The 26,213-nt window shown below is 49.6% G+C and overlaps 1 protein-coding gene across 1 annotated transcript; it reads right to left on the bottom strand.

Moving 5' to 3' along the window:
* Nucleotides 1–3,135: 3,135 nt before the first annotated feature.
* LOC127482758 (phytanoyl-CoA dioxygenase, peroxisomal) lies at nt 3,136–25,450 on the bottom strand. Its single transcript, XM_070054960.2, has 9 exons — nt 25,367–25,450; nt 20,823–20,881; nt 18,458–18,568; nt 17,693–17,861; nt 13,995–14,076; nt 12,213–12,394; nt 8,406–8,555; nt 5,621–5,755; nt 3,136–3,455 (listed from the first exon to the last, which is right to left on the bottom strand). The coding sequence occupies exons 1-9, from the start codon at nt 25,439–25,441 to the stop codon at nt 3,402–3,404; spliced, it is 1,017 nt and encodes a 338-aa protein (XP_069911061.1). The 5' UTR covers nt 25,442–25,450; the 3' UTR covers nt 3,136–3,401.
* Between the last annotated feature and the right edge of the window lie 763 nt (nt 25,451–26,213).

The raw sequence follows: 26,213 nt of genomic DNA, 5'->3' as shown, positions 1-26,213 counted from the left end.
CTCTCTCTCTGTCTCTACCTCTCTCTGTAACTCTTTCAAATAAATAAAATAAATCTTTTTTAAAAATGGCATATGGGTGCTGACACTGTGGTACAGTGGATTAAAGCCTTGGCGGGAAGTGCCAGCATCCTCTATGGGCACCAGTTCGGGTCTCTGCTGCTCCACTTCTGATCCAGCTCTCTGCTATGGCCTGGGAGGGCAGCAGAGGATGGCCCAAGTCCTTGGGCCCCAGCACCCGCATGAGAGACCCTGAAGAAGCTGCTGGCATCGGATTGGCTCAGCTTCAGCCATTGCAGCCATTTGTGGAGTGAACCAGTGATGGAAGACCGCTCTCTCTCTGTCTCTACCTCTCTCTAACTCTGCCTCTCAAATAAGTAAGTCTTAAAAAAAAAAATTTATGTTGGGTTGGTGTTGTGGTATAACATGATAAGCTGTTGCCTGCAGCACCGGCATCCCATATGAGCACCAACTTGAGTCCTTGCTACTCCACTTCTGATCCAGCTCCCTGCTAATGTACCTGGGAAAGCAGCAGAAGATGGCCCAAGTGTTTGGGTCCCTGCACCCATATGTAAGACCCAGAAAATCTCCTGGCTTTGGACTGGTCCAGCTCCAGCCATTATGGCCATTGGGGAATGAACCAGCAGATGGAAGATTCTCTCTCTCCTTCTCTCACTGTAACTCTGCATTGCAAATAAATAAAATGAGTCTTTTTTTAAAAAAAGTTATGGCAGGCCAGCGCCGCGGCTCACTAAGCTAATCCTCCGCCTTGCGGCACTGGCACACCGGGTTCTAGTCCCGGTCGGGGCGCCAGATTCTGTCCCGGTTGACCCTCTTCCAGGACAGCTCTCTGCTGTGGCCAGGGAGTGCAGTGGAGGATGGCCCAAGTGCATGGGGCTTGCACCCCATGGGAGACCAGGATAAGTACCTGGCTCCTGCCATCGGATCAGTGCGGTGCGCCAGCCCCAGCACACCGGCCGCAGCGGCCATTGGAGGGTAAACCAACGGCAAAGGAAGACCTTTCTCTCTGTCTCCCTCTCTCTCACTGTCCACTCTGCCTGTCAAAAAAAAAAAAAGGTTAAGGCAAATACAGCAAAAAACAAACCTGATTTATGTGGAAGAGTTTCCATAGGGGCATTTTACAATTGAAAAAAAAAAAAGGAAAAAAAAAAGGACACAGGGATGAAAGGTGAGTCGAGGAAGGCTTGCAGTGTAGACAGTGAGCAAAGACCTTTGGTTTTCCTAAGCTGGGAGTCCCGAAATTCATACAAGGGAAGCCTTTCCTTTTCTTTCGTTTTGTACTTTGTTTGAGCATTAACTTCTAGATTAGTCTCTGCTGAAAGGAACAGCAGCCCAGGCCAAGTCCAGCCTCTGAGGCACCAGGCAGCCCTCATTCTGCCAAGCACCAGTGCCATCCCCTTTACAGCTCCTCCTCTCTCCTCCACTCGCCTGGGATCCACACGGACGATGAGCAGTGCCCATTCTCTCAGCTGTTCTTTTCCTTCATGGACAAAACCATGGATAAAATGTGACGTCCTGATTGGTTGGCTTTCACTCACAAATACACATGGACAGAAACATCTTGTGCAAACTATTTTTCCAATGGAAGTGGTTTTTTTTGTCTTTTTTTATTTTTTATGTACTTATTTATTTGAAAGCCAGTGTTACAGAGGCAGAGAGAGAGAGAGAGAAAGTCTTCCATATACTGGTTCATTCCCCAAATGGCCACAACAGCCAGAGCTCTGCCAATCCAAGCCAGGAGCCAGGAGCTTCTTCAGGGTCTCTCATGCGGGTGCAGGGGCCCAAGGACTTGAGCCATCTTCTACTGCTTTCCCAGGCCATAGCAGAGAGCTGGATCAGAAATGGAGCAGCCAGGACTTCAACCAGCACCCATATGGGATGCCAGCACTGAAGGTGGCGGCTTTACCCACTCTGCCACAGCACCGGCCCCAAATCCACTCTTTCCAAACAAGCTCCACCCACTATGCCACAATGCCACACACACACACACCCTTTTTTTTTTAACACTGAAGTTTGAAACCAGCTTGGGAAGTTTAGTCCAGAACAAAACAGTGTTGCCTAAGTGCTATCTATTCACACTGGCATTCCTTCTTTACATCTTAGCGCCATTCCACAATCCAGTCTGCTCAGATCCTCCCCAGGAGTCCCTTGGCAACCCTGGTTTCCAGCTGGAACAAGTCCTAAACAAGGTTTCCCTACAAAGAAACCGACCAGAAAGGTGATGCTAGATTTGGGGACATTTCTGCTTAGCAGAATGGCAAGAAAGAGACCCTTTGTTATTTTTTCTCACTAAAGTCCTAACTACAATTTTAAAAATCAAGACTGTGTTTCCTTGCTGCCCTCCACTGGTCCAGAAATATGGTGCTGTGGTGAAATCCTCTCCAGTCCATGGATACTTCCAATCCAGGCAAAAGTACCTAAAACTTTCTCTGGACCATGAAGGAAGTGGTTTTTCATTCATAAATGCTCAAGGCTTTCGATTGCCCTGCCCAACAGCACACACCATCTGAACAGAGGAAAAGATCAGAGGTAGGCGCCAGCATTGTGGCAATAGTAAGCTAAGCCTCCACCTGCAGTGCCAGAATCCCATGTGGATGCTGGTTCAAGTCCTGGCTGCTCCACTTCCAATCCAACTCCCTGCTCATGGCTTGGGAAAGCAGTGGAAGATGGCCCAAGTGCTTGGGCCCTTGAACTCACATGGGAGACCCAGAAGATGCTCCTGGCTCCTGTCTTCGGACACGTAGGGAGTAAACAGTGGATAGAAGATCTCTCTGCCTCTCCCCCTCTCTGTCTGTAACTCTGCCTCTCAAATAAATAAACTAATTTTTAAAAGAACAGAAATACCAGGTGGGTTTCTTAAGGAGGACAGTTGGGGTGAGGAAGTTGTGCAAGGAGGCCTGTATCAGACCCTTACTGTGTCTTTATTATGTCCTCCTTAAGCCTTTAATAAAAGGTCAATGTGTTATATGGTGTTCTCAGTTGGAGAAGCATCTGTCACGACAGGAAATTGGTAGGCTGTGGGTTTATCAGGACAGAAACGCAAACCTCAGCTCTTCCTGAGTTCCAAAGCATTCATTTCAGCAACTGAATGAAATAAACCGACTTCACACACTGAAATTATATGTCAACTATCTTTATTAATCTTGTTGTAACCCCAGATGATTTTCCTTGAGACAATACTATTTCAGTTTTACTGTTTTTACTTCCATCACCACACCCTCATTGCACTGCAGAATTCACTGTATGCAATCAAGTACCTGAGCCATGGTTTGTGATTTTGTTAACGAGTGATAGCACAGATGACACCATCACAAGGGAAGGGTTTTCTTCTGACACCTGGTTTTGTTTGCGTTCCTGTAGGAGAGTTTTAGCGAAGGGTGGTTTCAAAGGTTGACTCGTTCCCCCTTCACAAGTCGACTTCGAAATATAAAAATATCCTGGAAATAAGGCCAAACAGAAGGAATTTATGGAATACTTCTATTTGCCTATTCACCATCTACATAGGGTTAAATAGGGGGAAAATTTCCCCATAATTGCTACACTGGTTAGTAAGTAAACCATGTTCTGAGACTCCAATTAACGTAATATCTAAAATAGTGCCACCACACTAAGTCAGTGGGGGCCCCACATCGCCAGCCCTGGCTGAGGTGGTGCACCTGCTAACTGCAGGGAATGTCTCGTAACATCGCCAGTTCCTGAAGAGTTTCCTCTGCACTTCCCTGCCGCCCTTTATGCTAACTGCTTGAGCCATCTAGAACATTCTACTCCTGATTACATCCTAACCGGGAAAACCAGTGTCTTGGGTTACTAATTTGTTTGTTGCTTTTTTTCCTTTGTTTTTTGATGACACAATTTAGAACTCCTTGTTTATTATTTATTTCTGGGCAAAAGATATGGTGGAAAGGATGGTTTTAAATTAGACCTCTGAATTCTTATGTTGCTAAGGGAACTTGCACCAACCACTGGGACTCATGTTCTCCTACACAGCATGGAGCTGTGCTGACTGCTCCTTTCGGTGTGGGAGAAGAAAACAGGAGAATGGACGTGAACGTGCTTTGATACCTCACAAAGAATTATAGAGCAGATCACAACAATTAGCACCGCCATTCCCAGTAAATATAGGAGGCATTTATTCAGCACAGCCTTGCTGAATTCAAACATATGTGCAGCTGGACCTCATCATATCTTCAGGGCACTGGTTCCAGGACCCCCAGGGAATACAACATCTGAGGCTGCTCCAGTCCCTCATCTGAGTATCAAGTAGTGTATAAAACCTGAATCTAACCTGTGCACATCCTCCTGCCTACTTCAAGTCATCTTTAGAGTCTTCATAATATTAGTACAATGACAATGCTATGTAAACAGTTGTTCTGGATCATTCAGGGACTAATGACACAGATAATTTGTCTGCTGGTCACCGGTAGCTTTGACTGTCTGCTCGTTAATAAGGAACAAGTCTGTACATATTTGAGTCTAGTGGAATATTTTTTAAAATGTTTCTGCTTCTCTTTTATACTTTGGATGATTGATCTACAGACACAGAACTTGCAATTAAGCAGAGCTGACCCCATACTGTGTTTGTCCTATGTTAAAATTCAGGGTGTCAGACAGAAGTCCCAGTGGACAGATTAGGTTGACTGTGTGAGGCATTTTAAGGACTGAACAAAAGGCAAGGGACAAGATTTCGAGGGAAAAATGCCAAGCCAAGACATGTCAGCTGGGGTCACACCTGCAGGAAATGAAGGAAGAAGATTCTCACACTGGGAAGCTACTTCAGACTGTGACTGGCAACGGCTGGTGGCTGCCTTGGCAGGCAGTGTCCTACAGCCCACTCAGCAGCCCAGAGTCCCTGTGGTAGCCCGTCTCCCTCGGAGGCATTTGCCATTGCACTTGTCATTATCTATTACAAATTACATATCAAGAACAGATAAAACGCGCATATTACAGGAACTAAGGTCACCACGTTTAGTTATTTGGCTTGACTGATAATCCGTCTACTGGTCTTCAGCAGAATATCCACTAGCTAAAAATGATGATGCACGCGTGATGCGTGTCCACAAGAGAGCATATGCAGCACTGTTTCATGGCCCTACTCAATGAATGTTCCTGATCTTTACCCCTGCTGTACGCAAGCTGCGCCTCTCCTCAAACCCCAGAGGCAAGTTTACCAAAAGGAACATGTGCTTGGGCATTGCTCTCTGGCAGCCTCACTGGCTTTGCTAATGGCCAAATGCGTGATTCTGTGGTGAACAGGAGGCCTGTGATGGCCATCCCGAACTTGGACCTGCCCTGCTCTGCCTTCAGAAGGTAGCGTTCTGAGCTTCATTTTATCTCACCGAAATCTGCTTCCTACTTTTGTTCTTGTCTGTGCTGTGTGCAACAGGTCTGACCTCACACTGTGGGACCTCCCCAAGACACAGAGCGGCAGCTGCAGGTGCCCGGGTCCCCTGCAGGGGGAAGCAGGTGCAGCTGGAAAGGCCACTGCCACTCTCAGTGCGGCTCAGCAGTGCACTCTGCACCTCCCAGAATTAAACTGGGTGGGAGAACCGTGAAGCATCTGAAGACACACGTGACACCAGTACCTTATTTTTCACAAGCGTACCTTCAAGTCCACGGTGCCCTCATAGCCCTGGAATTTATCCACCATTCGTGAAACTTCCTTCCCAATGTTTTCTTGGATGGTGCCCTCCACATCAATGTAGTGGCAGTCGGCACTGGCGTAATGGCAGGAAATGGCCTATAGAGAGTGGTGAAATTGAGAAACACATCCCATTGCTGCCAGCAACCAACCAGGCAGGGAGGCCTTCTCTTACCCAGCCAATTCTACACTGGAAGCCTGCTCCATGGGACACAAATTCAGTCTCTCTGTAGCTCAGCTCCACCCCTCTCCCAGGACCCCAGTTAAAGGCTAACTGAAAATTTACAAATGGTTTGAACCAGGTGTGATAACTGAGGCAGCTGAGCCCATCATTGTTTTTTAAAAGGTGTAGATGGGGGGCTGGTGCTGTGGCATAGTGAACTAAGCCTTTGCCTATATCACCAGCGTCCCATATGGGCACTGGTTCATGTCCTGGCTGCTCCTCTTCCAATCCAGCTCTCTGCTAGGGCCTGGGAAGGTAGTAGAAGATGGCCTAATTACTTGGTCCCCTGCACCCATGTGTGGACTTGGAAGAAGCTCCTGGCTCCTGGCTTCAGATCAGCCCAGCTATGGCCATTGCAGCTAATTGGGGGGAGGAGGAACCAGTGGATGGAAGACCTCTCTTGGGAAAGCACTTGGGTCCTTGCCCCACACAGACTTCCAGGATTCTGGTTTCAGCCTGGCCAAGCTCTGGCTATTACAGCCATTTGAGGAGTGAACCAGTGCATCAAAGATTCTCTCTCTCTCTCTCTCTCTCTCTCTCTCTCTCTCTCTCTCTCTCTTTCTCTGTCACTTTGCCTTTTAAATAAAAAATACATCTTTAAGAAAAGAAAAGGTATAGAGGGGACAGGAAACACAATCCCCTAGGTGAGAGAACTTTGCCATGGGATTTTCCTAAGCCCCACAAAGCCAGGTATCCCAAGTAGCCCGTCATCTTCTTAGTTCCAAGGCTAGGCCCCCTGCCAAATTTGGGAGGGTTAGTATTCTGATGGCAAGCATGAAAACAAAAGACACCGTGGAAAGAAAACCCATGCCCACCTCCTCGCAAATCAGAGGGAACACTTCAAGGCCAAGGCCGCTGTTTCCTTCAAGGCAAAGGCTTAAGTTATGTGGTTCTTTCCGTTCCAGAAAAACTTATACACAGACCTAAGTGGCAAAGCAACGTTAAAACTCACTGTCTTTGCCACAGGTCAGATATCTTAAGGTGACTGCACCCTGCAGGAGGACTTACTACTTTCCCCAACACATGGAGCTTCCAGAGAGTGGAGTGACAAACTCCATTTCCTTAGGTGAGCCCCCGTGTAGCCACAGCAGAGCCCCAGGCAAAGGCAAACATGTGTGCACTGGCATTCACATTGTTATGTCATGATGATTAATATTTTTCTGGGGCATTAAGGCCACTGAAAACATCCTGAAGGAACACTGCACAGTCCATGTAGTAAAACCCATAGCGCATTTGCATAACTGTCCCTGCACCTCCTCACTCCTGTGGCTCGGAGGGCTGTGTGAGTGCAGAGTCCAATCCCATCTTCTATTTAAGATTCTGGCATTGTTGCACAGGATGGGTTGTTTGTGTTCGTTGTGACTTGGGAAACATGTTAGGGACCTTGATTGCTGAGGTTTTATTGGAATCCTCTCAATTTTTTTAAGTGTTATTTTTTTTTTTTTTGAGAGGTCAAGTACAGAGACAGAGAGAGACAGAAAGGTCCTCCATCCGCTGGTTCACTACCCAAATGACCACAATGGCCAGAGCTGGGCCAGGACAAAGCCAGGAGCTTCATCCGGGTCTCCCATGTGGGTGGAGGGACCCAAGTACTTGGGCCATCTTCCACTGCTTTCCCAGCCATAGTAGACTCTGGATTGGAAGAGGAGCAGCTGGGACACGAACCAACAGCCATATCGGATGCCAGCACCATAAGCAGAGGCTTAGTCTACTACACCACAGCGCTGGCCTCATCCCCTTTAATTTTCCCGCTTGGGAGGCTGCCTCAACTTGCCTCAGCCTAATCTGGGCCCTACTGAGCCCGGGGAAGAAAATGAATGGATGGAACATGAAATGTGACCCCTGACCTTTGGCCTCAGAGAGGCTTCAGGGATTGGTGGGAACAGCATGATGAACTGGAAAGCCCCACTGGGCCCCAAAGGAGCTCCAGTATTGGGTGTGGACAGCATGTTATCCTGGGAGAATGTGCACCCACGGGACTGTCAGTCTGTGAGACCAAGAAGTCAACCATCCGGGGTGTGTGAGGATCCTCATTCCCTTTTGAATGCAAGCAATGAAATTAAAACCTTCTAAGGCCAAGGGATTAAAATATATATATATATATATATATATATATATATATATATATATGGCTGCTGTTCGTTCTGGCTTCAGGGCAATCAATTCAGAATCAATACAACGTGTATTGGCTCAATACTGTTTTCCCAGCAGTAATATTAACATGAAGTTCCCTCTGGTTATCCTTTACACAAGCATCTAAATTCCACATTTTTGCCCCAGAAGAAGCAATCCCGAGCACGTTCATGTGTCAGTAGTAATATCCACATGATTAGGATCCTGAGGTCCTCTGGCTTCTCACTGATAAGAGCCAAAAAGGCACAAGGCCCACAAATTGATTTCCTGGTAAACAAACTGGACTAAAGTCCAGTTTAGTTAAAACTCGCACACCCTTCACATTTTCATATATCTTAAAATTTTTGTTTCTAACTCATCATCTCTGAGAGCTGCAGCAACGTGAACGCATACCTTCCGGAAGCCTTGGGTTCTGTTCCGCCCGGACCCATGGATGAGCAAAGGATGAAAGAAAACTGTGTCCCCCTTCTCCATCACAAGGTGCACGCGGGCGTTGTTCTTCTCGTAGTCCTGGATCCCGTGGTACATTATGTTAACTCCTCCCTGCGACACACAAGAGAAGACACAGCTAAACACGAGGAAGCAGCAGCATCAGTAAAAACTTGTTCAACGGCTCACTACAGAAGCACGGGCGCTCTCTGTTCTTCCAAGAGAAAGAGACATCTGAATCAGAGTCTTGGAAAAGTTTTCAGGGGCCAGCACTGTGGTACATGGGTTGAGCTTTTGCCTATATTGCTGGCATCCCATGTGGGCTCCAGTTCAAGTCCTGGCTGCTCCACTTCCAATCCAGCTTCCTGCTAATGTGCCTGGGGAGGCAACAGAAGATGGCCCAAGTGCCTGGGTGCCTGCACCAATGTGGGAGACCAGGAAGAAGCTCCAGGCTTTAGCTTGGCCCAACCCCAGCCCTTGCAGCCATTAGGGGAGGGAACCAGCAGATGGAAGCGCTCTCTTGCTCTCTCCCTCTCTTTCCCTCTCTCACTGCGTGTGTGTATGTGTGTGTGTATGTATGTGTGTATCTCTGCCTTTAAAATAAATAAATAATTATTTTAAAAAAATAAGGAAAGCCAAATTTTTCCATACGCAAAAGCCTCTCGGGTGCCTGGTTTGAGAAGTCATGTGTTGGTATTAAATCTTTGAAATTTCATGACTGAGTCAAACAGGAAGCCACAGACGGGCTTTGCCTTTTGGATCAGTACGGGTCGACCCTTCCCTGCCCTCCTCCTGACCCTGCCAGCTGACTCTGTAACAGTCTTTGCCAGCAGTGTCCTCTCCCAGAGCTCGCGAACATTCTTCTCCATTACAGGGGTGCGTCTCTGAGAAGCCAGTCCTTCTGAAATAGGGGCAGGGTGGAAATGCTCAATTTGTACTTTATTTACTTTTTGCTCAAAACCATTTATGTCACGTCCTTAGTAAGAAAAAAAAAAAAAACAAAAAGAATACATTTGGTGTTTGTTTAAAACTGTTTCCAAAGCAAGTTATTGCTTTAGGTAATGGGTTACATCTTTATTTCAGAAACTCAAGTGAGAAGCATGTAAAGCTTGCAAGCCTCAGGGTGTGTGTTTGGCTTAGCTGTGTAGATGCCTACACTCCACATCAGGGGCCTGAGTTCCATACCCGCCTCCAGCTTCCTACTAATGCAGACCCTGGGAGGCAGCAGGTGATGGGTCAAGTACTTGGGTTCCTGGGGCCGGTGCTATGGCACAGTGGGTTAAAGCCTTGGCCTGAAGTGCTAAAACCGGCAATCCATATGGGCGCTGGTTCTAGTCCCAGCTACCCCTCTTCCGACCAGCTCTCTGATATGGACTGGGAAAGCAGTGGAAGATGGCCCAAGTCCTTGGGCCCCTGCATCCACGTGGGAGACCCAGAAGAAGCTCCTGGCTCCTGACTTCGGATCTGCACAGCTTTGGCCGTTTTGGACATCTGGGGAGTCAACCAGTGGATGGAAGACCTCTCTCTCTCAGTCTCTACCTCTCTCTGTGACTCAGCCTTTCAAATAAATAAAAATATCTTTAAAAATAAATAAAATAATAAGCTGTAAGCTCCTATTTTTAAAAAAAGTACTTGGGTTCCTGCCACCCACATGAGAGACCTGGCCTGAGCTCCCAGCTCCTTGACTCTGCCACTGCGGGTTTCTGGGAAGCGTGAACCAGTAGATGGGAGTGCATGCATGCGCTGTGTTTGTCTCTGAAAGAAAAAGAGAAGGAAGGAAGGAACAGAGGGAGGGAGGGAGACAGCGAGGGAAAGAGAGGGAGGAGGGAAGGAAGGGAGAGAGGAAAGACAGACAGCGAGAAAGACAATAAAGTTCACAGTGTGGGAGTTTACATGGGTCACTGGGGGGCAGGGAGGCAGGAGCACCCATTCCCCTTCCCAAGGGATCCCAAATCCCCTCTGTCTACGCCCACTTCCCTGCTGCAGAGTGGTGAACCTTGACCCAGTGCCCTTCTCTTCTGGCAAAAGTTGGAAACGTGACCCAGGCTCCGCGAGTCAGACCCTCCAGCCCCGCAGCTGCCACCACTCTGAGCCCCGCAGAGGGGCACAGCCCCATCCTGGCCCTGGAGCCCTACAGACATCCCTCGGCCTAAGGCATCCAGAGCCTCTCCTGCTGCTTACTTGCACTAACTCTCACCAAAACCGGAACTTCATGGATGATCTCACAATTCCAAGTTTTTCTAACAGGATCAGACTCAAATATTTTCACGTGACACTAATCATCCGTGCAAGAATTCTAACGGAGACGAACGTTCAGAGGTTCTTCACTTCTGAAGACCCACAACCCCCACTTCCTGCTCAGCCACAGGTGCTCTTCCAGCCCAACGGTCTCTCAGGCCTTCCCAACCTCCTCTTCTTATGCCTCAAATGCTCATGGTCTCCTTCTGGTTCCTCTGGCTCTGGACACCCACAGCTCCAGTGCATCCTGGGCGAGAGTGTCAGCCTATCCTTCCTCAAGGACCGATCTGATGCCGCCACTCGTTGGCTTAAAGGAGCTTAACAGTCCCCAGCATCTACAGCTGCACGGATGCACAAAGCCAGAAAGTAACTCAGTGTTTACCTGTGATTAAGAGAGCTTATCTCGCCAGCGCTGCAGCTCACTAGGCTAATCCTTCGCCTTGCGGCACCGGCACACCGGATTCTAGGTCAGTCGGGGCGCCCGATTCTGTCCTGGTTGCCCCTCTTCCAGGCCAGCTCTCTGCTGTGGCCAGGGAGTGCAGTGGAGGATGGCCCAAGTGCTTGGGCCCTGCATCCCATGGGAGACCAAGAGAAGCACCTGGCTCCTGCCATCGGATCAGCGCGGTGCACCGGCCGCATTGGAGGGTGAAACAACGGCAAAGGAAGACCTTTCTCTCTGTCTCTCTCTCTCTCACTGTCCACTCTGCCTTTCAAAAAAAAAAAAAAAAGAGAGAGAGAGAGAGAGAGAGCTTATCTCGATTGTGGTGGGGATTGCACAAGGGTGTGTTTGTGTGTGTGTGTGTGTGTGTGTCAAAGTGATCATGTTATAGATTCAAAATATGCTCAGTTTGGGGCAAAGATGATGACTGGGAAACCCACATGCCACATCAGAATGCCTGGTTTGAGTCCTGGTTCCTAGGCTTCTGGACCCAGCTTCTTGCTGACCCAAATCCTGTGACACAGCAGGTGTCAAGTACATGTGTCCCTGCCACCTATGGGGGAGACCTGGCCAAGCCCTGGCTGTTGTGATCATTTGGGGAGTGAACCTGCAGATGGAAGAGCTCTGTCTCTCTCTCTCTTTCTGCTCTCTGCCCTTTAACCCAGGCCTCCTGCTTGGGCCATTCTCCCCCGCGCAGCCCTCCACAGAGCCCCGATGGCCTCTGCAGTTGCAGCACACGGTCCCATCCTCTTCTCCGCTCTCAGAGCCACGGTCAGCGAGCAGACTCGGGGGCACGTATCACCCACATCCAGGGCTGAAGTGCTTATGTCTTCCTCTGCGATTAGGCCATGCCATCTCGGGCCCTCCGCAGCACCTGCTCAAGTTCTCCACCTGGGCCGGTTTTCAAACGCGTGTTCAAAGGACAACTACACTGGGTGTTTGGTCTGACATCCTGCAACTGGCGCTGATCACATTTCTAAGTCTCGGGACAGCGCTTGGCTAAGAAAGGCAGTGCCCTCTCCTCTGTATGCTCTTTATGGATGCTGAGTGAAATTTAAAACTGGGAAGGAGATTCGGCTCCTAGACAGACCTACCTCCCACTGCGGGTAGTCGTGCGGCTTCAGGGGGCCTTTGTGGGTGCCGGGAAGCACCACCAGACAACCGTTGTTCCGGTCAATGTGCTCCATCGCGGTCCACGCACAAACAATGAGATTGCTGGGCCGGAAGGGGAAATAGTGCAGATCCTGGTGCAAGGGATGACGGGACGTCTTCTTGCCTGAAAGAGAACCTGCTGTTAAAAGCTGTTCAAGGGCAGACAAGAGGCCCCGTGGTTAAGACACTGGTGAGGACATCTGCATCCCCATTCAGATGCCTGGGCGTGATACTCAGTCCTGACTCCTAACTCCAGTTTCTTGCCACTCTGCACCCTGGAAGGCACTGGGTGAAGATGGTTCAAGTACCTTAGTTCCTGCCACCCAGGTGGGTACCTGGATTGAGTTCCTGGCCCAGCCCCAGGCATTGCAAGTATCAGGGAGTGAATCAGAAGATGGGCTCTTTCTTGAGAGGGCTCTCGCTCTCTCTCTTTTCTTCTCAAATTTTTTTTAAATTTTAAATAAATAATCAAATTAAATCTAATGTCTTAAAAAGACATTTGTCCAAGTCTCAGAATTCCTTATCCTTTGCCTGGAAAACCGGAAAAATGAACTATCCCCAGGCAAATGAAACAACACTACAGAAAAATCAACCTCAAGAGAGAAGCAACCAACTGGATGTCAAATCAAGTGCGAAGGGGCCAGTACTGTGGAGTAGCAGTGCCACATCCCATATGGGTGGGGGTTTCAGTCTTGGCTGCTCCACTTCCGATCCAGCTCTGTGCAATGGCCTGAGAAAGCAGTTTACTGTGGCCCAAGTCCTTGGGCCCCTGCACTTGCGTAGGAGACCCAGAAGAAGCTCCTGGCTTTGGATCGGCCCAGCTTTGGTCATTGTGGCCATTTGGGGAGTGAACCAGCCACTACAACTGCAGGAGCAAAGCCAGTCTGAGCCAGAAGCCTGGAAGTTCTGCACCACCAAGGTCAGAACATCAACCTCACATATGTTAATTGAACAATTTTTTCTTGCTTCTCCTTAATAATTAGAGTCCTGGAGTACTGTGGTGGCACCGCTGGTTAAGTACCACCTACAATGCTGGCATCCTTTATGAGCGCTGGTTCGAGTCCTGAATGCTGCACTTCCAACGCAGCTCCCTTCTGATGCACCTGGGAAGGCAGCAGAAGATGGCCCAAGTGCTTGGACCCATGCCACCCACCAGTGAACTCAGGGGGCTTCCATAGCCTTGGCAGCTCATGACAAGAGCCTAGGGTGATTACTGATGCCATAAACAAGAGTGTCAATTTGTTAAGTCAACAACAGGAGTCACTGTGCACTTACTCCTCATGTAGGATCTTTGCACTTAGTGTGCTGTACATTGTGATTTAATGCTATAACTAGTACTCAAACAGTATTTTTCACTTTATGTTTCTGTGTGGGAGCAAACTGTTGAAATCTTTACTTAATATATGCTAAACTGATCTTCTGTATATAAAGAGAAACGGAAATGAATCTTGATGAGAATGGAAGGGGAGAGGGAGTGGGAAAGGGGAGGGTTGCGGGTGGGAGGGACGTTATGAGGGGGAAGCCATTGTAATCCATAAGCTGTACTTTGGAAATTTATATTCATTAAATAAAAGTTAAAAAAAAAAAAAGAAAGAGGGTTGGAGGGAGGTTACGGGGGGGAAAACGCTATAATCCAAAACTCTACTTTTGAAATTTATATTTATTAAATAAAAGTTTAAAAAAAATAAAATTAAATTAAAAAAAAAATAAGAAGAGTCCTTTACCAACATCTGGAGGTTTGTTAATCAGCATTGTGTGCATGGCCATAATATTGGGTCCGGTGAAGCACTCCACGTATTTCAAGATCTAAGAAAAAAAGCGGGGAGGGGAAGGAACAAAGCTTCATGGGCAATCAGAAGTACAGGCCAGTGGCACCAAGGCCAACTCCTCTATGACAGGCAAGATGGTAACAGTCAGTATTTCACAACACTGCGAACAAAGCATGGCAGAAAATCCAGAAACTGGAAACCACTCTAAATCTACAACCCGTTGAATTGGGCAGGCTTGTCTGAGTAGCTGGGAATATAACCTGTTTCTCTTCTACAAGAAAGGGGTGCGTTTCTGTAAGGTATCAGCCTAGAAGGCCAGGACCAGCCCTTCTGCCACCCAAAGCCACAGACAGTGCCCAGGGAGAAACGGCTTCCTTTTTCTTCTTGGAGACCCTGCACAAGAACGACCCTGCCTAAGTGGGCCCAAGGGGAGCATCTGGCCCGGCAGCTGGGTTTGAGTCCCAGCTCTGTGCCCAATTCCAGCTCCCTGCTCGTGCACACGCTGGGAGGGAGCAGCTGATGGCTCAAGTCGCTGGGTTCTTGCCACCCACGTGGGAGACCTGGATTGAGTTCCAGCGCCCACCTTTGGCAGGCCCAGCCCTGGACACTTATGGGCATCTGTGGAGTAGAATTGTGAGTGGAGATTTCTCCATCAGTCTGCCTCTCAGACAGTAAGAGAAGAAAGGAAGAGCCCAGCAGGATTCACTGCTGTCAGGAGCGTCCAGGTCAGAGCAGGGCAGCAGCTCAGAGGACACTGCACAACCAGTGTGCCCTCCCCTCCATGTCTTCACATAGGCGGGAAGCAGGCCCAGTCACAGGAAGCAGGCGTGCAGCAGTGGACAAGAAAAGCAGGTCCTGTGCCTGTGCAGTTGGCAGTCACGTGGGAATCAAGATGCTGACTCGATCATGACCTGGGAGCATTGTGTGGCACAGCCAAGGGGGAGCTGCACCGAGAGCACCTGACAAGGTCCCGGGCTCTGGGGGTGGGGTGCTGCGCCACACAGGGACCCCAGCCACGGACTCCCAACCAAATGCCCACGACACATCGGGCCATCTAAGCCTTACACAACGCCTGAAAATTCACTCCGTCTTCCAAAGAAGCCCTGAAGGTGAAAGTCCCGCACGGATAAACCCAAGACTCAGAAGTCAGATCAGGGAAGAAGACGGCATTCAAGCGTGGGCCAGGTCTGATTCCAAAACAGGAGGCAGGGCCCGCTCCTCCTCACAGCCTGATCTCTGCTAGGTCGGGAATGTTGGCAGTTACAGCCTGAAACACTTGAAATGTACAAACAGCTCGAGAGGCAGGCCTCACGGTTCTGTCTACACCAAGCCTGGGACTGTGCACCTTCACTTGGGCTGGCGCTTATAAACCCCCACGGCTGAGAGCCATCCCCACCATCCCTGCTGTCCTCCGTACTGTTCTTTAGCCAGTCACTTGCCTCAATTACATCAGCTTCCTTCTAAATCTTATCCCCAGTACTAACTTCCTGAATCGTTGAGTTCGATGTGCTGGTGATGCTTCCCAACACATGGACAGAGAAGTAACCATTCACGTAACTCGTACCTCCTGAGGGCGCTACAGGAACTGCTAATATTCACCCAAGGTATTCACAGCAGCGTTTCGCCAACCACAAGTTGTCACCCACCATCCCGCAGCCGAGTTCCATCTCCAGCACAGGACTGCACGACAGTCCAGGGGGCCGCTTCCCCTCGGTCCTTTGTCTGGGACCTGGACATGACGGCACAGGTGGCATCCCTGTACAGCCCACCTCTGGGAACCAAGCTCTCTAACAGCACCTGGTTATAATTCCCATACTCCCTGGGAAGCCTCCTGCAAAGCCAGTCCAAACAAATGGCTCGGAAACTAAGACCCTGGTATACTGCAGTTTGAAAGTTACCAGATGGCTCCATGCAGAGGGATGTGGGAGGACGACAGGCACCCACTGTAAGTGAAAAACACAAGGTGACAGCCAGGAGGTTCCTGATCCCTGACACAGGCAGGAGGTGTACAAGTGAGAGAATTCCCGACATATATACTCAACAGGGAACGAGGTCCCGGGAGATGGGGTCACTCCTTTTGTGTACTGCTTGGATATTTTCTTATTTGTTTTTAATTTTATTTATTTATTTATTTATTTTGGACAGGCAGAGTGGACAGTGAGAGAGAGAGGCAAAGAGAAAGTTCTTTCTTTTCCGTTGGTTCACCCTCCAATTGCCGCTGTGGACAGCACGGTTGCCCGGTGCACCACGCCGATCCAAAGCCAGGAGCCAGGTGTTTCTCTTGGTATCCCATGTGGATGCAGGGCCCAAGCACTTGGGCCATCCTCCACTACACACACCCAGGCCACAGCAGAGAACTGGACAGGAAGAGGAGCAACCGGGACAGAATCCGGCGCCCCGACCGGGACTAGAACCCGGTGTACCAGTGCCGCAGGTGGAAGATTAGCCTATTGAGCCGGGGGGCTGGCCTGCTTAGATCTTTTTTGCAAATATGGTTCACTCTTAAACAATAATACTCTTGGATGGCACTGCAGCTCACTTGGTTAATCCTCTGCCTGTGGCACCGGTACGTTGGGTTCTAGTTCCAGTTGGGGCACCGGATTCTGTCCTGGTTACTCCTCTTCCAGTCCAGCTCTCTGCTGTGGCCCAGGAAGGCACTGGAGGATGGCCCAAGTGCTTGGGCCCTGCACCCACATGGGAGACCAGGAGGAAGAACCTGGCTCCTGGCTTCAGATGGGTGTAGCACTCCGGTTGCAGCAGCCATTTGTGGGGTGAACAAACGGAAGGAAGACCTTTTTCTCTGTCTCTCCATCTCTCACTGTCTAACTCTGCCTGTCAAAAAAAAAAAAGAATACTCTTTTTCAAAAAAAGAAATCTAATTTTTAAAACCAAAGCATCCTGGGGCCAGTGCTGTGGCATAGCAGGTAAAGCTGCCGCCAGCAGCATCAGCATCCGATATGGATGACGGTTCAAGTCTCAGGGGCTCCACTTCTGATCCAGCTCTCTGCTATGGCCTGGGAAAGCAGTGGAAGATGGCCCAAGTCCTTGGGCCCCTGCACCCACATGGGAGACCCGGAAGAAGCTCCTAGCTCATAGCTTCGTTTGTGCCCAGCTCAAGCAGTTGCGGCTATTTGGGGAGTGAACCGGCAGATGGAAGACCTCTGTCTCTCTCCCTTTCTCTGTCTGTAACTTCTATATCTCAAGTAAATCTTAAAAAGAAAAGAAAAGAAAAAAAATACATGAGTTTACGTATCATGGCCCCAGTAACTTCACGCCCGTTGTCTCGGAAGGGCTGTGTCCCGTTCACCCAGAATTCTGTTCCTTCTCAACAGACACACGGCTCCTCAAGGCTGCCATCCCTGGCGATGCGGGTGGGGTCATTCTCTGTCTGGGGAGGGGGCTGCTCTGGCTCTGGGCACTGTAGCATGGCTGAGCCCCGCTACTGCGGCATACCCGGCTCCCACCCAGAGGAGCCAACGGGAGCGAACCAAAACTCGCGAAATACCCACTGGGGGCCCAAAGCACCTCCAGCTGCAGACTACAGCGCTTAGAGCCACATGCAGGAAGGGGCAGGGGCAGCAGATCTGGGGGCAGGGGTGCAGGCTCGCAGCCTGGCGATGCTGCACACAAGCCCAGCACACAGAGCCTCTGACCTCGGGCAGGGTGCAGTATCTGAAGAGCTCCTCGTCTTCCTGGAAGTTCTGAATCTTGGTAACCGATTTCTCACTCAGGTTTTGCTCAGATTTCACAATGGCCACATCTTTCATCACCATTAAGCCCGGTGGTCTCACCTCCTTTCTGCAGATTCTTTCAAACTCACTCCTAGGAAAATAAATTTGCATATGGTGTCATGAAGGCAAGCTCCCAGCACCTGTCCAGTCTCGCCCTGCCAGAGGGACCTACAGTCTCCAGCAGCAGGTTTCCCCGCACTACAACAGAATAGTCCTGGCAACAGGGAGGGGACAAGGCCACCTCAGACGTGCCGGCCTCCTTACTGCCAGGCAGGGATCACCCTACCACAATGAAAACGTGGCTCAGCTTGGCAAACCTGCAGGGAAACCGTTTTGTGGTTTTGGTTGCAGGGTAAAAATGATGGCCACACGCCAGTCGCGTTCACCGCGTGCCAGCCCCCACTTGCTACGTTTTCCTTACTTGTCACTGTACTTAGTCTTAGCCGTTGGGATGGCGGCACTGTCCCAATGGCCATTGCACAGATGAAATGTAGCAGGGAGGGGACATGGAGTCGCGGAAACCTAGGCAGATGGCCCAGGACGCGGCCCTCAGTCTAGCCCAGAGCTCATACCCAGCTCCTAACAAAGTGAATCACTGCAAACACGGATCAGGAAGAGGCAGGTCTTGACTCGGGTCCTCATGCCACAGAACACACAGTTCATAACGAACAAAGAGTGCTACCGTACCTGAAGCGCTGAATGTCAGCATCCGACACCAGATTCTTAATGACCAGATACCCGTTTTTTTCATAAAATTTTCTCTGTTCTAGGCTTAGAACATTATTATCCAGAGTATACCTAAAGAAGAAAAGATTTCCATAATATCTTTATAATTATAAGGAAACAACCTGTATCAAGAACCTAAGAAAGATTCATACTCTACTCTCCAATCTGTTATTTCTGTTCCTAACTGTATGGAACTAATCTAAAACAACCTAAAAAGCATGAACTATAATTAACCCCCCAAAAAACTGCAGTAATAGAAGAAAAATTAACTGACATTATGAGGGAACTTAAAAAGTTTGAGGGAAATAGAATTAAAATATAAGTTTATTGAGGTACAAAGAATTTTTTTGAAATCTACGCATAGTATTTTCACATTCTGGATTTTCCACAGACTTTTTGAACACCCTGTATATCCACTCAATACTTTATGAATCCAGCATTAAAAATAAAAGGCATGGGGCCAGTGCTGTGGCGTAGTGGGTTAAGCCGCTGCCTGTAGTGCCAGTATCCCATATGAATGCCAGTTCGAGACCCAGCTGCTCCACCTCTGATCCAGCTCTCTGCTATGCACTGGGAAAACAGTGGAAAATGGCCCAAGTCCTTGGGACCCTGCACCAACCCAAGTGGGAGATCCAGAGGAATCTCCTGGCTTTGGATTGGCACAGCTCTGGCCATTGTGGCCAACTGGGGAGGGAACCAGTGGGTAGAAGACCTCTCTCTCTCTCTCTCTCTCTCTCTCTCTCTCTCTCTGCCTCTCCTTCTCTCTGTGTGTAACTCTTTCAAATAAATAAATATTAAAAATAAAAGGCATATGATAGTTTGGATGATGTTTCTTCTAATACGATATGAGGACCGTGATGTAAAGCCAAGACACTACTTGTGGAAAGATGCAGGGGCAGGTGTTTGGAGCAGCAGCGTAAGTCATCCCCTGAGACACCTACATCCCATTCCTGAGTGCCTGGTTCGAGTCTTGGCTACTCCATCTCTGATCCAACTTCCTCTTAATGTGCATCCTGGGAGGCAAGAGATGATGGCTCAGCGGCTTGGATTCCTGCACCCACGTCAGAGACTTGGAAGGAATTCTGGGCTCCTGGCTTCAGCCTCGGCCTAGTCTCAACTACTGTGTTCCTTGGAGAGTGAACCAGGGGGTGGTAGCTCGCTCTCTCTTTTTTTGTCATTGTCTTTCTCTCTCTCTCTCTCTCCCTTTCAGATAAAATGAAAATACATCAATAAAAACTTAGAAGAAAAGTTTAAAACTTGCAACAATATATCAAAAATAATTTGTAAGAGTGAGTGCCTTTCAGTAATGGAATTATAGATGAGTATATAAGATTTTTGGTGTAATGAATATAAGTGGTTTTTCAGATGGGAAACAATTCAATACACTTTTAATTTTCTAGTTGGTGCATTCGTAGAAGTAATCAAAGTGACAACATTGAAATAAGTACACAGCTACATAAGTACTCAAGCTACATAACCCACTCCTTGACATGAGCCCTTCTGCTCTGTAACACAGCAGGGTAACTGGACTCTAGAACAAATAATTATGCGCTTGAAACCACGGAGAGCAGAAGAAATGGTATCTGAGGAGGTAGTAAAACTACCCCTATTTGATCATTTTACATTGCATACATGTACCAAATTACAATATCATATCCCATAAATAAGTATAAATCTTAACCAGCAATTTAAAAATTGGAATTATTGCTAATAATATTTATTACAAGAAGAATATTTATGAAGGTCAAAGCCTTCCCTATCAAAGGTGACTTAAGATACGCCAGAGATGCTAGCTAGCTAATATGTCAATATAACTACAAGCTAATTTAAATGTAATATATATCATGCCTGGGTTATTAGTTATGTAGTTTGATACTGTTCCTTCCTTCTGAAATTTACATATAGAAAATTAAAGTCAACACACGAAACATTTCCCCCAACTTTACTGATTAGAACTAGTTCTGGAGGACTGGTGTTGTGGTATAGTAGGTTAAGCATGTGCCTGTGACACCAGCATCCCATACAGGCACCGGTTCAAATACCAGCAGCTCCAATTCCAAACCAGCTGCCTGCTGATGGCCCGGGGAAGTAGTAGAAGATGGCCCAAGTGCTTGGGCCCCAGAACCCTCTTGGGAGACCCGAAGAAGCTCCTGGCTTCGAATCGGCACAGGTCTTGCCGTTGCGGCTAATTGGGGAGTGAACCAACGGATGGAAGACCTCTCTTTCTCTCTCTCTCTCTCTGCCTCTCCTTGTCTCTATGTGTAACTGTTTCAAATAAAATAAATCTTTTTTAAAAAAATAAAAAATCACAGTTGGATCTACTTACTGGAATTGCTGAGGCTGGAAACTGGCAGGGGAAGATGTCCCTGAAGTGGGGTGGGCTACCTAGGACGTGAATTAAGGCAAATAAGGTAAAACCGAGGAGCCAGCCGTTCCGAGAAATAGCCCCCCGTGCTAGTTCAGTTCTCACGAGAAAGGCATCTTCCTGAACAGACCCGGGAGCTCTGACTTCACTCCTCCTCGGACAGGTGCACACCGCGGCTAAGGCCCTTTGGCCTCTATCACCTCATTTCATCTTCACAAGGACCCTAGAGGTGGCTGGAGACGGAGCACTCTGTTATTACTCCTGCTGTACAGAGCAGGAATCCTGGGTGGGGGAGACTCAGCACGGGGCCAAGGTCACTTAGAGGGATCCACACTCTGCAGCTGCCATGGGCTTTAGTCCACAGAACTGCTCCTTTCTCCAAACTGCTAAACAACCAAGAATCTCCAAGGTTCAACTCCAGAAGGAGAGGGGCATGTGTCGTTCACAGAAGGTTTTCAATTTAGTGGGACTTCAGTCCAAACTATTAAAAAAAAAAAAAAAAACCTGTAAAATAAACAAGAACTCCAACAGCAGTAGGGTCTACACAGCTGAGTATAAATTTAGGTATCTTGAAGAAATTCTTTAAGATTTATTTTTTATTTATTTGAAATAGAGAGTTTAGAGAGCGTAAAGATGGAGAGTGAGAGAGAGAGAGAGAGAGAGAGAGAAAGTCTTCCATGCACTGGTTCATTCCCCAAATGGCTGTAACAGCTGGAGCTGGGCTGATTCAAAGCCAGGAGCCGGGAGCTTCCTCTAGGTCTCCCATATGGGTGCAGGGGCCTGACCATTTGGGCTGTCTTCTGCTACTTTCCCAGGCACACTAGCAGGGAGCTGGATCAGGAGTGGAGCAGCCAGGACTTGAACCAGTGCACATATGGGATGCCGGCACTGCAGTTCGGCGCTTCAACCCACTGTGCCAGGGTGCCGGCCCCTGAAAATTCTTTTTGTAAGCTCTCTTTCATGGTTACACATCAGTGACGTAGTATCTCGTGCTGGTTTTTTCTCATTAGTTCTGTAGTCTGAAGAGCTTTTTTCAGATTGTCACTTGTCATCACATGTCATTTCTTCAATAATGTCTTCATAGCATGTGGTGACAATGCCATACTCCAGGAGCGAGGCAAGTCAGAGTCAGAATTATTAGCTTCTGTCTGTTTACACTGAGGCACAGAGGCTCACAGGATACTAAGTCTTGGTCAATAACTCTCAGTAAAACGTTGTGAACACAGCCAGACTTCAGCCTCCCCTCTTCCTGCATCATGGTGTCTTTTGGGCTGTTGCTCCTGGAGCACTGCTTAATGATGTGCAAATGTTTCCTCTATAAATTCAGGAACAACGGGCTGATGCTGTGGTGCAGTGGGTTAAGCCACTGCATGCAACAGCAGCATCCGGTATCACAGTGCCTGGTCAAGAGTCCTGGCTGCTCCACTTCCAGTCCAGCTCCATGCTGATGAGCTTGGGAGGGCAGCAGAAGATGGCCCAAATGCTTGGGCCCCTGCACCCACATGGGACACCCAGATGGAGTTCCTGACTCCTGGCTTTAGCCCAGCCCAGCCCAGCCCAGCCGAGACATAGCTATTGAGGCCATTTAGGAAGAGAACCAGCAGATGAAAGGCCTCTCTCTCTTTCTCTCTCTCTCTCTCTCTCTCTCTCTCTCTTACTCTCTTTTTCAAGTAAATAAATCCTTTAAAAAAATAGTTGAGGGGCCAGCGCTGTGGCGTAGTGGGTAAAGCCACCACCTGCAGTGCCGGCATCCCATATGGGTGCTGGTTTGAGTCCCAGCTGCTGCGCTTCTGATCCAGCTCTCTGCTATGGCCTGGGAAAGCAGTAGAAAAAGGTCCAGTGCTTGGGCCCCTGCACCTACATGAGAGACCCCAAAGAAGCTCCTGGCTCCTGGCTTCAGATTGGCGCACTCCAGCTGTTGTGGCCATCTGGGGAGTGAACCAGTGGATGGAAGACCTCTCTCTCTCTCTCTGCCTATGTAACTCTGCCTTTCATATAAATAAATAAACCTTTTAAAAACCACATTATGTTTTAAACTTCAAATGATTATTCCTAATTCCAAAATCAACATCACTTTAGAAACAGTTAAGACTGGGAAGAGCGCTCTGGGCTTTAGCGTGTCCTCTTGGAAACCTCAGCGCCATGAGAGGCAAGTGGAGGAAGAAGCGAATGCCAGGCGGAAGTGCAGAAGAAGAAAGATGAACCACACATCCAAGTACGCTGCTGGCTGTGTGCCCATGGGGGCCAAAGGAGCAGAAGTAAGAAGTGCCGGATCCTGGGGACACCGGGACACATTTCGCTACAAGCTGTTGGACTGCCTGCTCCCAGCTACAACCTGTCTTGGAAGGATCTGGAACTTCATCACCAATGGATCGCCAGAACCACCTATGAGACGCACTTTGCTGACACCAAAACCGTCCTTGATGGCCTTTGCCCTTGGCCTGTGACATTCTGGACTAGTTCTGTTCTCCACTGTGGCCAAGGATAACCCGGGTTCAATAAATTATTTCTTCTGCTGTGTTAGCCAAGGAATTGAAAACAAGAAAAACCACTGGGGAGAAACAGAGTTCCCAGGGGCCCACGCAAGAGTAAACCACTCATTCACCAGAAGTCTAAGCCAGGGCTGTCCCACTAGCCACTGGCCATACCTGGCTATTTAAATTGGAGTTTATTGGAGCAAAGAAATCCCTCCCCTGCCATATTTCAAATGCTCAATAGCCAAATGAGACAGGTAGTGACCAGAATGGACAGTGCATGGACAGAACGGTTCCAACACTGCAGAGAGCTGTACTGCTGAGCACTGTTCCCGGAGTCACCAGTGAAAACACCAGGTTCTACCCTCCATCCCACGACACCATCATCAAATTTTAAAAAGTGGTTAGAGAATCGACTGGGGAATCTCAGCTCTGGTCCCACGTAGATCTACTCACAGTATTAGCACCGGGTCTCAATCTGCAGCTTGCATCAGAATTTGGGCCCCACCCCCACACTCTGATTCCTTAGGTTTGAGTTGAGCCCTAGAATATCTGCATTTCTAACAGGTCCCTGGTGATGCTGGGGCTTCTGGCCCAGGGACCACACTTTGGCCATCTCTGCTTTAGTTAAAGGAGCTTCGTTAAGGTTTTTACTCTCTCCTAGCCTGTCAAGTGAGACTGCAACATCTCCTCCAGCCCCCTATTTTGTGGACAGAACCTTAAATTTGCCGAATTTCTGATACACTGCTGCTCGGGAACTCAGCAGGGAGAGCAATCGCCGAGGCAAAAGAAACAGCTGTAGGCTGGCACCGCGGCTCACTAGGCTAATCCTCCGCCTTGCGGCGCCAGCACACCGGGTTCTAGTCCCAGTTGAGGCGCTGGATTCTGTCCCGGTTGCCCCCTTCCAGGCCAGCTCTCTGCTGTGGCCAGGGAGTGCAGTGCCGGATGGCCCAAGTGCTTGGGCCCTGCACCCCATGGGAGACCAGGAGAAGTACCTGGCTCCTGCCATCGGATCAGTGTGGTGCGCCGGCCGCAGCGCGCTGGCCGCAGCGGCCATTGCATGGTGAACCAACGGCAAAAGGAAGACCTTTCTCTCTGTCTCTCTCACTGTCCACTCTGCCTGTCAAAAAATAAAATAAATAAAATAAAATAAGATAAAATAAAAAGAAAAGAAAAGAAACAGCTGTAATCAACAGCTGTAATCAACTTCAGGGCAGCTCAAGATTCTAAATGCAGAGGAACTGCAGTGAAGCAGGTCACTCACTCAAAGAAAAATCCCAGGCGTTTTTCTAGTGGGTTACCAAAAGGACCAGCATGCACGATTTCAAACTATCTTTGATCCAAAATAAGCTTATCTTTTAATTCCATTTCCCACGAACTTTGGAAGGACCTGCGCATGCTCTGGATGAGAACCCTTAACCCGAACAGGCACCTGGCCTCGGGCCTCGTCCAGAGACAAGTATCCGGATCCACAGCCACCCAACATCAGCAGCGCACCCAGTCCTGGGCGTGGCTTCTGAAGCCGCAATGAGGAGGCAGGTTCAAAGTACCAAGTCCCTTTGCAGGGCACGGTGTCAAAGTCCCGCGGGGGGTCCCAGAACGCACCCCCCACACACCCCCAGGAAGGAATGAAAGCAGTGCTGGCTCCACCAGGACAGGCAGGCGCAGGGCAGCGCCACGCCAAGCGCTGGAGCCCCCTCGGGGAGCGTCCCTAACACCTGCCTGCCAGCTCACACCGCGCTTTGCATATGTGTCCAGGGCTCTGAGCAGCCTCAGAAAAAATGGCAAAGTCCTCTTCAGGATCAGCTGCCCAGACCCCAGAGCAAGAAACCGAACCCCCAAGGGCGCACGGACCATGGAGCAAAGCCACAGCGGCCAGCGAGGCCCGCCGGGGCCACCCGCGTCTCGGGACACGGCCTCCTCCCCGCTGCCCGGCTCGCCCTGGGGGAAAAGTGACCCTAGCTGGGACGAGCGCACGGAGGCCATCGCCCCGGGCCCGGGTCCGAGCGGCCCACGCAGGAGCAAGGATACGATGGCCGTGGCCGAGGGGTGGCCGAGGTGTCCCAGCAGGATCCTCAGGCGGACGCCAGCGCGCAGCTGATCCATGACGGCGGTGCTGAGACCCCATGGCCTCGGACTTAACTCTGCAGGCAGCACCGGAGGCGGGGCGGCCCCGCCCAAGACCGGGGCGTGGACTCGCGCGGCACTAGGGATCCCTGGTTCGCCGCCCCAGCGTGGGCTGGCCGGGCCACTGGGCTGCGGGGACGTCCTCCCAGCGACCGGGGGGGGGGGGGGCCCTTCCGGCAGCACCCAGGCTTGGGGCCAGGGACTGGACGGAGGCCCTCCAGTGACCCGTGGCTGAGCGGAGAAGGGACCCAATCCGTTTAACCCCACGTGGCTCTCCTTCCACTAACTGCAGAGCGCACGCAAAGTCAAAGGTTCACCCGTGCAAGTCACATGCCTGAGCCCTTTGGCCTGTGACCCCTCCTCCCCCAGAGCCCCCGAGGTATTAGAAGGACCTCGGGCCTGCTCCTTACCCTACTCCCTGTTAACCTCCGCCGCCTCCCCGGTCACCCCATGCAAGATCCTGATCCTCAGCTGGCAGGCTGGGATCGCGGAGGCGCACCTGGCTTTTGAGCCCCACTTCAGAGGCTGAGCCTTGGAGGAGCAACTACCAGATGGGGAGCGACCAACTGGTGTCTCCCTACCGCCCTCGCCTGGTGAGCAGTAGGAACTGCTAAGAAGAGAAAAAAACCAACTAAAAATATGAATGCGGCTCACCTGTCACCTACTTGGAGCTCAGACCTCGCCCGCACTGGGCCTGGCAGTGACTGCTTTCCCACTACTTAGACCTGCACTGGTTATGCTGCTCTCAAAT

Source organism: Oryctolagus cuniculus, chromosome 13, assembly GCF_051225735.1.
Source record: "Oryctolagus cuniculus isolate XC-2025 breed Fujian yellow rabbit chromosome 13, ASM5122573v1, whole genome shotgun sequence".
Classification (NCBI taxonomy): domain Eukaryota; kingdom Metazoa; phylum Chordata; class Mammalia; order Lagomorpha; family Leporidae; genus Oryctolagus; species Oryctolagus cuniculus.
Note: the sequence above shows the minus strand (reverse complement) of the source record. Positions and strands in the feature narration are given on the sequence as shown.